Genomic DNA, 15081 nt, shown 5'->3' on the forward strand with positions numbered 1-15081 from the left:
ATCACCTGTAAGTGATTTTTCCCAATGCACCATTAATTTAACATAGATAAGGAAGTTGGACTCCCCTTCAACTCTGTTTTACCTAAAGCTTACTATTCTAAGAGGACTTTAGACTACTGTTAGAGTAGGGATTTGTAATGAGTTTCTGTGTTTTCTACATCTTTATCACAAGGTGAATTTGGTGAAGTTTGTAGTGGACGTTTGAAACTTCCAGGAAAAAGAGAATTACCTGTGGCAATTAAAACACTTAAAGTAGGCTATACTGAAAAGCAACGCAGAGATTTCCTGGGTGAAGCAAGTATCATGGGGCAGTTTGACCATCCTAACATCATTCACTTAGAAGGTGTTGTGACCAAAAGTAAGTACAATGGCAAATTATGCATGTGTGTGTGATCATAAATATTTGAATTTCTTCTATTAGATTATTATTAATTTCAGGATAGAGAGAAAACTGGCCATAATGTGATTAACAATTTCCCTAATATTAATAGTATTTGTCCTATAATTTAGTGGATTTTTGTCAAAGCTGATCTTCAGTGAACCCGAATTTCTATTTATTATTTGAAATATTTGTGTTAACTCACTTACTATGAATTCAGCACCAGAGAAAAATGTATCCAGATAAAAGGAGCAGTAAAAGTATCAATTTTTTTCCTCTTGGCTCTTTCATTTTCTATCCTAATGAAATATTAACTTCAAAGTTTTGATTGAGGCATTGAAGTTTAACATTTAATAGGATTACTGTAACCATAGATGCCTACCACCTTTTAAGTGGTTTTTTTATAGCCAGACGTATTTCTTTTATTGATTTTTTTCATTGAGATATTTTAATAGTTCTAAGGAAAGCAATTGCCTCAGAAGACTGGGAAAGTTCCTTGAGACTAATTATTTTGTTAAAGCAAATCCTGTTTTTATTCAGATATATCTGGAATTTCACATCTCTCAGATTCTTGTTAGTGTCTTGTAAATGTGGTTATGTGTTGAGCTTCCCAATATAAGGATTTCAAATAATTCTTCAGTCACTCAATAAAGTATTTATGTGACACATAACTGAGGCCTTTATTTTCTTTTAATCCACTTTATCTTTGCCATTCCTATGTATCCTTTTTCCTTCCTTTATACCTCATACACTTCATACCACTTTGTAAAATCGTCTGAAACATTTGGCAAGGAACACGCTTTAGACTTTTTTCAAGCACTGGTTCAACTTCCATTTGCTGTTAATCAAGTTTTAAGTTATATATGCCAAATATGCATAGCATCAATGTATGTTCAATAAATGTTCTCAACTTATGAAGTAATTTAAATTGATTGGATATCCATTTATGCCATTGAGCTTTTAAATATGGAAAACAAAACAAAAACAACAACCATAAAAACTTTTTCCCAATAAAGAGGAACAAAAGAAACAACAACCAAAAAATTTACTGGTTTATAAACAGTTAATTCCCAAATAATGATTCATTCACAGTAGGTCACAGATGAGAACACAGAAGAAAAATACCTTAGCTAAAATTATCATGTTGATGATTGGCAGAACTTTTGAATCAGGCTTTATTGCTGGGAGATTGGTTTTCTCCATGTCTCAAAGAGATACACATCTCCAGTAAGAATGCCCATAGGGGAATGTAACATAGGAATAAAATTACCTGCAGCCATGTGGGTTTCTTCAAACTTGGATGTGTTATTTTTCATTTACCTCTTAGCCATCTCTATGTCTTCTTTGGTGAAATGTCTATTTAGGTTCTCTGCCCATGTGTATGTATGTGGCTGATTCACTTTGTTGTACCACAGAAACCAACACGGTACTGTGAAGCAATTATATTCTAATAAAGATCTATTAAGAAAAAAAAAAACTTAGATGTGTTTCTTTCCCCCAGTTGAGTACATGCCTAAAAATAGGTAAGAGGCAGGGACACGACGCAGGTGAGAAACAAAGAAAATATATATTTTTCGAAGGAATAAAATAAATTAAAATATTTTACAAAATCATGCCCTATGATGAATGGGGAGGAATATTTTAAGTAAGAATATGATGTGAGGGAGATGGTCACAGGTACAATAAAATGAAATCAGAATTTGAACGGGACTATACTCTATCTGAGGGGAAGGACTTTGAAAGGACATTACTGATAGCATGTGCTGGGCTAGATACTATGTGAACAAGAATTATAACAGTGATTGAGTAAAATTATTTCCTATGCAGGAAAGGTATTATCTAATATAAAACATACTTCCTAATGATAGTCATAGTAATAATAGGATGCAAAATATTTGATATATTTCATGTCTTCTTTTCATCCGTAATATGACTGCTAAGTTTCACTTCCTCAAATAAACTAGGACCATGAGTTCCTCTTACCCAGGGTATATGTAAAACTAATGCCTATATGTAGACAGCCAATCCATCCTGTAATGAGATAAGCTGTAATGTGTAGAAGAGTGCCAGATCACGATTATGATCATGGAAAACTGTACTGCATAATGGTCAAGAACATGGGCTATGGTTCTAGCCACCAATTTTCATTTTGCTTCTGCCATAAACTACTATGTGACTTTGCACAAGTTGGTTATACATTCAGAACCTTAGTTTCCTCACTAATGACATGGGGCAAGAATGCCTCAGTGATGTTGTGAAGGTGACATGAATTAATACAGGTAAAGTTTAAATGGGCATGACACAGAGTAGATAATTAATAAACACATGGTTATTACTTTTCCATTTATTTCTCTTCCTGTGCTCTGAACTCCTCTATATCCATTTCATTCCTAATCCATTTTAATTGATATGTTGCCCTGCCTACGTTGCCTCTTCCTCTGAAACTTAACTACCTTTTCAATTCCTTCAAAATCTTATTCAAATTCTATCACCTCCATGAAATAATTCTTCATCACTTAGCCCTGAAATAATCGCTCCTTCTTTTGAACACTGTACCTATATAAGGATTTTTGCAACTGTCAGTAATGTTCCTTCCTTTGTCCAAAACTCTTATTCAAATTTTTCATTTAATTTTGTCTCCTCTGCATATATTTTTAGCTCCCTAGCTAAAAAAGTCAGCTCCTTGAAGAAACAGATGATGTCCTAAATATTTATGTAAACCCATTACACTTAAACCTAAAACCAATCTATGGTCACTTTAGTTAAGCACTCTGAGCCTCAATGTCACAGAAAAAGAAAAAAAATCATACCTACCTTATAACAATTTTATGCAGATTAAATTAAGATACATTTGTGTGTGTGTGTGAACAAAATTGCAGGTAGTTATAGTAGTATTTATTTTAATCTGTTTAGTTGAATTCATCAACTATCATCAGATATTAGGAGGCAAGATCCCAAAATTATTAGAGCTAATAGTCACCTACTATTATAGATCTCTAATTTATTACAGAATTTGTTTTATGTGAATGGGTCCTGACTGAGCAATATAAGACAACTAAACTTCTCATAGTAAAACAACTAAATTTGTCATATACCATTTTATATGCACTTGAGACCTTTATTTTAAGAAGCAAATGCCATTATCAGCAAATGATCATATTTAAATTCTGTAAAGTCTAGTCTAAAAAACAGGGCTGTGGTTGAAAATACAGACTTTAAATTTCCAGTCTTCTAATCAAATATTCTGTTTGATGTTGCTGCGGTGAAGTTACACATACAGGTAAAGCAAAATGTAAATATTTAAAATACCTCTTTGTCTTATTTTTTTTTTCTGTTTGAATTGAAACTGTATTTCCCCTTAATAAATGTAGCTCTTGATGTTCAACTTAGGAAGTCTTCAATTTGTTTTTAATTTACCATGTTGCAACTCACTTTATTTGTGTCCTTAATTTCATGTTCTCTGATCTGATGCTGATTTATTCAGCAGTCATTCTCAACCTGCAGCACACAGATAATGAGACATAAGTGCAACTAAATCTTGTGATTGTTTTGACTGAAGCTCAGGTGGGGAGTCTGAAGTAGCACTCCTCTGGGTGGTGCCGTCATGAACCTTCCTTTTTCCTCTATCACTGCCTTGCATGCCAGAAATATGGGGCCTCATTCAAATTCCTTCTGTGATTTGTTGTTAAACAGGAGACATCATAAATAAATATATGTTCTAGAGAGACTTATGACAAATGACATAAGAAACCCACAGGCCCTGGCTTGACTCATTCGCAATGCATGATGCTTTAATGTAACATACATAGAGTCAGCTTTTACTATTCGAATAGATTCAGGAATAAAATTTAGAAGTGGAAAGTTATAATTTTTCTGTTGCAACAGCCTTAGTTCTTTAAGATTTATTTTTTCCACCCATGGAAATATTATCAAAATTGACCAAAGGAATATTTCTATTGAAATATTTATAGTTATATAAATAATTATATAATATAATTATATAATATAGTTTATACAATGTAGTTATATAAATATAAATATTTCTATTTAAATACTTATAGTTATATAATATTTCTATTGAAATATGTATACTTCTATTTAAATATTCATACTTATATTTCTTAATCTAGGATAATATACAAATAAACTTAGTTATCCTGTAAAATTAATAAATTTAAACAAAATATTAGAGAAAAATTAAAGAAATGTCTCCCTGTTTTTCTTTCCATGTCTGAAGAAATAACACATTCAATGGCAATTGATTATTTAAATTGTCAGATAATTCTGACTTATATAAATTTGTAATTATCTTTCAAATATAGTATTTCATTCTATCCTGTAAAAGTCCATTTTATTTTACAGGCCCTTATTATATATTACCCAGGGCTATTCCAACAATCTTCAGACTAGTCTTTCCATTTTGGTATTTTCCAATGGACATTAGTCCATTCCATACATTTTACTAAATCAATTTCCTCTCTTGCGTCATCACCAGGAGCAAACAAATCAAGCAAAATACATATACTTTTATACTGAACTTGATATAATTTGGCCATATCTCCATATTACACTATTTCCTTTCCAGAAAACTCTACCTAGTTCTTGTTCTGCCCTTGGAGATACTTCATTCTGCCCTAGCATGTCCTCTCCACTTTCCTCAGTTCTACTTGACCTTCAAGTTTAATTCAAATGTGACCTTCTCCATGAGATCAGTGTCATTTCTCTTCATTTTTCCTTCCATCCTCAGTGTCTGCCTGGAATAGAGTAGGCCACTCAATAATGTTGAATAGCTGAGTAAAGGAAAACATCCCAGTTCTACATTTGTTTTATTTTGCTCACCTGTATGTTCCTAGATCTGTGCTCAGCAAGTGTAGCATTTCATGTATTTGTTGAATGAATGAGTTCTCAGCCAGAGACAATCTTACAAATTCTAGCTGCATTTCTCTGCACTTTGTCATATTGTCCATTGTATCATAGTTATCTCTCTACATGTTCTGTCCTTATTACACGATGAACTTCTTGAAATTGATATATGTTTACAGCACCCCTAGTATCTGTCACAGGGCCAGACACATTAGGGAATTTCAAAACTTTTTTAAAAGACATGAATGATAGTAAATGAATCAATGACTAAATTACAGTTATCTAAACAGTTAAAATGAGTTAGAGTGATATACAATTTATATTTTAATTTAAACAACTTTGTTCTATAAAACTATGGGTGTTTTAGGAAAAATAATTAAAATGCATATGAAGAAAATTGCACGAGGATCTTTTCACAGGATCTTGCATATAAATATAACAGTTATAACTACTACTAATAATTAATGTTACTTTAAGTATGTGCTAAGTTAATGTTCTTTATATATTATCTCCTTTAGTCTGCACAATAATGCTATCCTGTAGACACTAGTATTTGTTCTCATTTTACAGATGGGAAAAATTAACCTTAAGGAGGTTAAATACCTTATCCAATATCATAAAACTAGCATAGGAGAATACCAGATTTAAAAGCAGTTCTGCATGACTCCAAAACCCAAGCTCTTACAGTGTACATTACTAAACTCATTTTTATTATTTGGTATACACTTGACAAGAAACATTTATTTATTCAAAATATATTAATTGATCACCTAATACATGTCTATTCCTATTAACCAGTGGGATACAGCAGAGATTAAACAGACTGATTTCCTGCCTTTATGGAGCTTACCTTTGGGTAGGGGAGAAAAACTAATTGAACAAATACATTTATAATATATTAAATGAAAAAAGTAAAACTAAGTTAGGAGATTATGGATTGTTTCTACTAAGAGTTGGTGGTTTCTATTTTATTTAGGGAAAGGCCTCTCTGATAAGGCTTGAATAAGTGAAGTGTGAGCCTTACAGATATCTGGGGGCTGGCAGTGTGTTGTAGAAAGAAGAACCTGCAAGACTCGAATGGAACTTGCATAAAATGTTCAAGAAAAAACAAGGCCAGTGTTACTTCAATGGAATGAATGAGAGGAGTCTGGTAAGAGCATAACTTGAAGATTTAATAGGAGAATAGACAGTATATGAAGACTTTGGTCCCTGCAAAGACTGCCTCTTAATCTGAGCCTTGGAGCCAAGATGTAATAGAATCTTATTTCTACATTAACAGGACCAGTCAGGATGCTGTGTTGAATAAAGACGGTAGAAGCCAGTGTTGAAATGTGGAGACAAGGAGGAGACTACTGTCATTATTCACACCTCATTATGGGTTAGATCAGGGTAGTAATCTAACAAGATGGCGAGTAGTAGTTGAATTCTATAGATATTTTGAAGGCAATCACAGTAAGTCTTCTTGTGGATTAGATGTGGAATATGAGAAAAAGAGAAGAGTCAATGATAATTATAAATTATTTGCCCTGAGTACCTTAAAGAAAGGAATTGTCAGTTATGGGGAAAATTCCAGGAGGAACAAGACTGTGGTTGGTAATCAGTAGTTCCGTTTTGGACACGTTACTTTTGAGAGGCTTATAAGCACCCAATTGCAGATGTTGTGTATAAGATTGGATTCTGAGAAATATAAATGAAAATGTTTGTAGTATGAATATGCTTGAATTTTATATCTTCCCTTTCACTAAAGGAAACAATTCTATGAGCCATTATCAGTGATAAACCATGATGGAAATAAACAAATTTAACACTGCAGTAGAAAATAGAAGCCAGCTCATTAATTTGATACTAGTTTTTCATTATTAGGGCATAGAGAGAGGTATAATAAATAAACATAAGATATTTATTAGATATTTACAAGGGCTTTTTCTGATAAAATCTAAATTCTACTCACCTGAAAGATATATATCTATAGAAGCAGAGATTTACTTGCTCGAAGATTGATTATTAGTAAATTAAAACTTGTGTTTTTAAAGTCATTTTCATTACTAATAAAACAAAGCTGTCACATTGTTAATTCTTAGATTCCTTAACTCCTTTGCAAAGTCGTCTGACTCCACAAGTAATTATCCACCTTTGTCAGAGCAATTCTAATTTATTTTCAATTTGAGAAATGAGCAGCTAATGAGAAAGTTTATATCAATATAAACAATCTGAAATAAAAGAGGATATTAAGGAAAATTTGGAATTTCTATTTAATAGAAACATTTGGTGTTTCCATTTCAGGTAAGGTATAGAGGCTTTTGATTTTATAGTCTTTCCTAAAATTAAAATTATGTAATTTTAAAAGTAGTTTTCCTTAAAGTGTTAACCAATAAATAAGGGTCATAATGGAATTAAAATATCTGCGTACCTTTCTAAGTTCTGATTGCCCCATACTCCATCCTCCCTTCACATTCCGCCACTTGATAAGCATTATCTATTTCTACTACAAGCACAGGGTCCCATTTTCTGGGTGACCATTAACCATTAATAATTGAATCATGATATTTCTTATTCCAAGCTTCCCTTGGAGTAAAAATAAAAGTAATTTCAAACAGCTACAAGTGTTAATGTACTAAATGGAATACAACCCAAATAGAATGGCATAGTGAAATAAAACTATAGATATATAAATATAAGCACAGGCTTACTTTTAATTATTTACAAATCTTGTAAAATATTTGTAAGAGAAACCAGTGACAGTTGTTTTCCAGTGAATTGTGATGTTTCTAAGTCAAATGCTCCCTTATACCCTTAAGTGGTACCACGTGTTTTGTTTGTTTGTTTGTTTGTTTGTTTTGGGGGGTTCACGGGCTTCTCACTGTTGTGGCCTCGCCCATTGCGGAGCACATGCTCTGGACGCGCAGGCTCAGCGGCCATGGCTTACGGGCCTAGCCGCTCCGCGGCATGTGGGATCTTCCCGGACCGGGGCACGAACCCGTGTCCCCTGCATCGGCAGGCGGACTCAACCACTGCGCCACAAGGGAAGCCCTCCACATGTTTTTTGATGCACTCATGGTTTCAGAAAAGCAGGTAGTACCAATGCAAATAAAATAATAAGCCCAGATTTAGTTGCAACTCTTGTGATGTAGCCTAGTTCAGTATTTCTCAAAATACAACGTGCCTTTGAGGATATTGCTAAAATGCAGAATCTGTTTTAATAGATTGGATTGGGCACTGAGATTTTGCATTTCTAGCAAGCCCTCAGGTGATAGCTATGCCACTTGTCAAGGGCCATGCTCTGAAAAGCAAGGACTGAATCAACACTCCCCAAAATTTTTCTCACCTAACTTTGAGATAGCTTGTGAAAAAGACTGCTTTACCAGAAGGGGCGTGTTCTCTTCTTTCTTGGATTTTGTTGGACATTAGCACCAAAGTAATCACTTACTAAGGAAGCAAATGCAGTTTTGTTTTACTGTGGTAAGGAAAACCCACATATCATGATATCTACCCTATTAAATTTTTAGGTGTAGATACAGTTTTTTTAATTGTAAGCACAATGTTGTACGGCTGATCTCTAGAAACTTTTTGTCTTACATAACTAAAACTTTATACCTATTGAACAGTAATTCCTTCTTTACCCCTCCCCCGGCCACTGGCAGCCACCATTCTACTTTCTGTTTCTGTGGGTTTGACTACTTTAGATACTTCATATAAGTGGAATCCAAGACCTATCCACTTCACTATCGAACACTTCAGAATGCTTGGAGCATATATAAATAATGATCATACATAAGAATATATTATTTATTGAAAGCAACTGAATTCCTACCAGATCTGCCATTAATGCATGAACAGTTTGTTATAGCATAGTCATCAACAGTTTGTTGTGGCATAGTCATCAAACTTATATTATCACAAAAGACTAAATATTTGTGAGATTTTAAAGTTAAATTTAAAATTTAAAATTTAAAATAAATATTTGGAAATTATAGGCATCATAGTATGGAGGGAAGGAAAACAACTTTTATAGTCAGGTGGACATGAATTTGATTCTCAACTTTGTTTCTTATACGACTTGCACTAATCAACTCAGGTAATATATTGAATCATTTTAAGCCTCACTTTTCTGTCTCTGAAAAGAGTCTTTTGTAATATCACTGTTATAGAATTTTGATGACAATTAAAAATAACATCATGCCTTGTAAGTGGGCACTCAGTATATCAATAAACTGTAGTTCTTTTATGATTATCAATACCAAATGATGAAATATGAGGTTGGTGAATTCCACAAATAATGTGTTTCTATTACTACTTAGAATCTGTCTGAACTGGGTCCTCAGTAAATATTATGAAGTAATGTAAAAACTCTACTCTGTGATTAAAATCATGTTTTGACATGCTTTATGAACTCTTTTTATATTGATTTTTGATAGTATGCTTTCAAAATTATTGGCAGATTTACTCTTTGTCTGTACTTCAAGCTGGATAATGGAAAATGATTTATACCATTTTATTGAATTTACAATGTTTAGGGTAAAGCCACATTAATTAATGCTATGTCATTTTTGCAGGCTAGCAGAAACTGAGACAAAACATATGCCAAGCTAAATATAATTATCATTAAAATGGCTCAAGCATGAGAAATAATCAAATGAGTCCTGCATTGTCTTATTCTTGTCAACAAAAGAAGATCATCCTTGTTGCAAACATGCATTTTAATTGTTTTCCCCCATTTTCTGAACTATAAGAGGTGTTTTAGGTCCCTATCATATTTTTCAAAACCTACACTGTCATAAATAATGAATCTGACTTTTAAAGCTAAGTGATGAATACTAAAAAAAAAAATCTTATAGGAGGAATACCAGGTGCCCATCTCCCTAAAAAGCAATTACTTTTTCTCTCCAAATATATATTATTCAATATGAATAAAGTTTCTGATCAGTCATTCTCTTTAGAGTATGCATTCTTTCATCTAAGCTCAGTGAATCTGGGTTGAATTTAAGGAACAAATTTACCCAAGAAAGAGGTATTTTTACATAGGTATTTTATCCAACTCCTGCTCAGGAGACATTGGGTGAGCATTAGTAAATATTTACCACTAACCCACAGCTGTAAAAAGAGGGTCTAAAAAATTAGAGGATAGACAGAGAGAAGAGAAAGAAACTGAGAAAATGTTTTCTATTCTCTAGAAAAAGAGAATAGAAGGAAACTGAAGGTTTTGAAGTAGTAATATAGAAGTGCTGTAATCATAAAAGGCTTGGGGTTAAAAAAAAGAAGGTTTGGGGTAGAGTAGATAATTGTAGACATTGATTAGGCCTTCAGTTTGATGGACAAGGCATCTGCTTATGTGGTAGGAGCTGAGAGGTACCAATGAGGGAAAGCTAAGACTATTCTCTGGATATCTGCTGGAATTCAGTTCTTCCAATTCCAATTAAACTATGACAACTCCCTCAACGGATTTCTGTAAGTGAGAGTCAGATCTACACAGGACATATTCCTAGAAACACAGGCTGATTCTAGAAAATGTAGCCCTTTTCCTAATTTGATCAGGGCTGGTGTTCAGCAAATACATACTTTTTTAGCTCTATTAGCTGTAAATTTATTGAAATACTCCCATGCTATTTGATAAAAAGCTGAAGCCAGGGTTACCCACATGTCCCTTTTATATGCTTACTCAGCTTCATCTCTGGGTACTTCTGAATTCCTGAAATCAGGCAGATGAAGAGGAGATGTCTGGTACACCAGGACATTCTGATATTCCAACATTATGGCTGGTTGAACTTCAGACATGTAGGTCCCTGTGCCAAAACAGTTATCAAAAATTTTGGCTGCCGTCCTTGGGGAAGCATATTAATTCTGGACTTTTGAAGGAAAAGGGGTTTCAACATTAATAAAAGCCGGAGGTAGACTCTAGGATTGAAGAATGGGACCAAAAGGGCCTAAAGCAGAATTTTGTCTATTTAGAGTTTGTCTGAGGACCATTAAAATGGGTGTGGCATCATTAAAATGAAGTTAAATTGGAAGCATATCTCAATTCATGAACTTAGATTACAGCCATAGTAAGGAGAAAAAGCAGTTATAATCTTTTTTTCTGTTATGTTGTCTTGGCCGTTTACAAATACAATGAGTCATTCTTTTTTTTCTAACTAAGGTATTGTATATCCAGTCAGTTTTAAAAATCAACATTCCCCAACTCATCTCCTGTCACTTCCTGAATTACAAAACAAAATTCAGCCCTCTAGCCATGTTTGAACTTGATGAACACTTTCATGACAAGATACCTTGGCCCATGCTGCCTCTTCTTCCTGGAATATCTGTCACCTTTTATTACACCAGTGATGCTGTCAATCTTCCAAATTCAAATTAAATGACATCTCCAATGTATATTCTCTACACAAGGGATGTTCTACCTAACGTAGGCATGGTACAAATGTATGAAAAATGAATTTTTTAGACAAAGTTTTTAAATAACTTTTACAAACTTTAAAGAGGAGGAGAAATGCATCTGCCTTTTTAGCATTACATGTCACATTTCATTCAAAGAATAATGCTTCTAAAGTATTTTAAAAGAAGATAATTGTCTGAGTGAGAAATTAGGCTGACCTACCTTATTATACTAAATAGTGAGTTTTAAGTGATTTTGGAATGAAAACTCCTTTTTCTTTCTAGTTATTTATTTTTCATGCAATTGTCTAACTTTCTATATCTCTGTTTACATTTCAGACTAATGTTGTATGAATAAATATAAAAGTTCTAACTCTATGACCTGAATGAATCACTTCTCAAGTAAAATACAGATACCCTTCTGGAGAGTGCCATTAAGTTAATTACAGTGCATTTCATAATTGAATAGGCCCAGTTTCCCTTCATAATATAAAATGTTAATTAATAGATATACAAGATAGAATTTTACTATCATAAGGTCTTTTTTTACTTACCTAAAAATAGTTTAGATTAACACTAAAATTGTATATAGTATATTTTTATAAAGAGTAAAGGGGCATGTTTTAAAATATAGTGAGGTTAGCGTGGAGTGATAAAACTAACAACCATATTTTAGATATTTTTTCATATACAAAGATTTTTGATCTTATATTTTTCATCTTGTATCACAGACATATTACACACTAAATGCCATAATTTTATGAGGGATAAAATATGATCTATTCTCTCAGTCGACTTATATCTAGCAATGAAACCCCACAGATACAAAGTTGATAAAGTTTATAAAATAATAATACATAGCAAATTCTAAGTGACAGGCACTATTTTAAGTGACCTGGGTAACAATATGACTTGGTGGATACTCACAGTAACTCTATGAGGCAGGTGCCATTAATATCTCCATTTTACAGATGAGAAAAATGAGATACAGAGATAAGAGTTGATTTGCCCAAGATCACTTGATAGTAAGTGATTGATCTGGGATACAAAGTCAAGCAGTATAGCTCCAGAGTCTGTCTAGCTATAGTTTTATATCAGACATGAAAAGAGGAGGACCTCATCCATCAGAATGATGATTGCAAGAGAAGTTTCCAGACAGCAAGAGGCATCAGAACAGGGTTTTGAAGAATGAAAAAATTTAGGTTGATAAAGATCATAAGTATGTGGCAGAGAGGGAAAAGGGAGGTAGCCATAAGTAAATGAATTATAAGAACATAGAAATAAAGTTTTGAAAATACAACATATATTCCAGGCATCATAAACAGGGTAGTTAGACTGGACAAGAGTTTTTATTTAGAACTGTGAGGAAGATGAATATGTTTTCAGTGCTTTGCTGGATATTATTATTTGGCACTTTATATCATTACCTCTATTAAAATAAAATTCATCCTTAAACTCATTTTCTACATAAATTGATTTTGGTATTGAAAATTATGGGCTTTTGAATCTTAAATGTCAATCTTTATCATTCTTGTGATACTTTCTTCTCACTGACCCAATTTAGTATATACTAAGATATCATCATGTTATAAATTTACTTGCTACTCAAAAATGACTATTTTTTTAACAGATGCATATAATTTGGACAATAAAAACTTCCAGGTAAACTTTTCCTGGATAAGAGTACAAAATCTAAAAGCAACAGTTTATACCACTGTGTTCTTTTCAGGTAAACCAGTGATGATAGTGACAGAGTATATGGAAAATGGCTCTTTAGACACATTTTTAAAGGTAAGATATGAGACAAATGTAGCTATTCAAAGTGTTATTCATATATTGACCATGATGTTGAAGTTGAAATCCAGCCACTTTAAAGCTAAATTTTAAATAGAAATATCTGGAGTCAGGATAATTATACTACAAAAATTAACTTTGGTTTGAAAATTATCCACTTCAGAAAATGTATACAAATCCAAATTACGTGTCTCTACAGTTCAAGTGTAGGTTAATGTGCTCCCCCAAAAAAATAAAAGAGGGAAGGAAGGAAGGAGGAAAGGAAGTAAGGAAAGGAGAAAAAAAGAAGACTTTATAGGTACTTAACTCACTCTGAAGTAAGTCAGACAGAGAAAGACAAATATCATATGATATCGCTTATATGTGGAATCTAAAAAAATAGTACAATTGAACTTATTCACAAAACAAAAATAGAGTCACAGATGTAGAAAACAAACTTATGGTTACTAGGGGAGGAAATGGGGGAGGGGAGATAAGTTGGGAGATTGTGATTGACATATACACACTACACTAGTATGTATAAAATAGATAACTAATAAGGACCTACTGTATAGCACAGGGAACTCTACTCAATACTCTGTAATGGCCTATATGGGAAAATAGTCTAAAAAAAAGTCAATATATGTATATGTGTAACTGATTTACTTTGCTGTACAGCAGAAACTAACACAACGTTGTAAATCAACTATACTTCAACAAAAAATTTTTTAAAAAGAAAAAAAAAGTACTTAACTTTCTCAAAGTATATCAGGCAGAATAAGGAAAATGTCTAAAAAGTCCATGAAAATCATCTATATTAACGAAAGAGTCAAATAGATTCATAACTCATCTGAGGGCCAGTCACTACTTGTACCAGCAGAGTCATTATGTGATAACAGACAGTAGCGAATGTTGTCAGATCTTCTGGATTTTAGGAAAAGATTGTATTTTTAAATATGCAAGTCTTCAAATTTTAAACGTTGGCAATTCATTTTATTAATAAATAGCATGTGCTAGACAATGTAACATGTTTGCAGGCCTGATTAAACCTGTAGTCTGGCAGCTTTTCACTTTCAATATAGCAACTAATGCTACTGATTAAAAGTAATGGGACAGTGGCATTAATGGCGATTATAAGAAGGGCCTGTGCATTGAATATGACAGGGGTCCACTGACAAGGCAAACTTCCCTTTCAATCTCCAACCTCTACCAGATTTTGCTGCCAAATTTCTTTTACATATATTTAAGTTCTTCAGTCTCTTAATGTCACATCATTCCTTTAATTCAAAATAAGCATCAGTTGAGCCTTATTCTGTGTGTCTGCATCAAGTCCAGTGCCCTTGACAAAGACAGCAAGCTTCCAAGAAATGCTAACATTCTCCTGGTCATTGTTCAGTCCCTCCCTCCCCCATCTGCTACTGCAGATTCTCCCTTACTTCCTCTGGTCACTTCTTCCTTACCCCAATATGCCTATCCAGCCAGCTTCTTTTAAGTCACTTCAAAAATGTGCAGTGTTAACCCAAGGCAAGCACTAGGTTGAAGTGATGAAAACACTCCTCTGATGACTGAGAATAAAAGATTACAATGCAGAAAAGAGCAACTATAAGTGAGATATTTGTCAAGGGCTTTCAAAACCTTTATCTGCTTTGACCGAGCAGAGGACTGTTACGCATTATCAAGTTAACTATCTATTGCTTAAC

At 33.2% G+C, this 15081-nt stretch overlaps 1 protein-coding gene across 2 annotated transcripts in view; it reads left to right on the forward strand.

Annotated features, from left to right (window-relative positions):
* The window catches only part of EPHA5 (EPH receptor A5), a 309970-nt gene that overhangs the window by 275894 nt on the left and 18995 nt on the right, over positions 1-15081 (forward strand). For both annotated transcript variants that reach the window (XM_081224004.1, XM_081224005.1), the window contains 2 exons: positions 173-358; positions 13338-13399. In XM_081224004.1, coding sequence (XP_081080130.1) covers positions 173-358; positions 13338-13399 — 248 coding nt within the window. The remainder of the gene's footprint in view (positions 1-172; positions 359-13337; positions 13400-15081) is intronic.

The sequence above is a fragment of the Mesoplodon bidens genome (genome assembly GCF_964165515.1).
Source record: "Mesoplodon bidens genome assembly, chromosome: 1".
Taxonomy (NCBI): Eukaryota; Metazoa; Chordata; class Mammalia; order Artiodactyla; family Ziphiidae; genus Mesoplodon; species Mesoplodon bidens.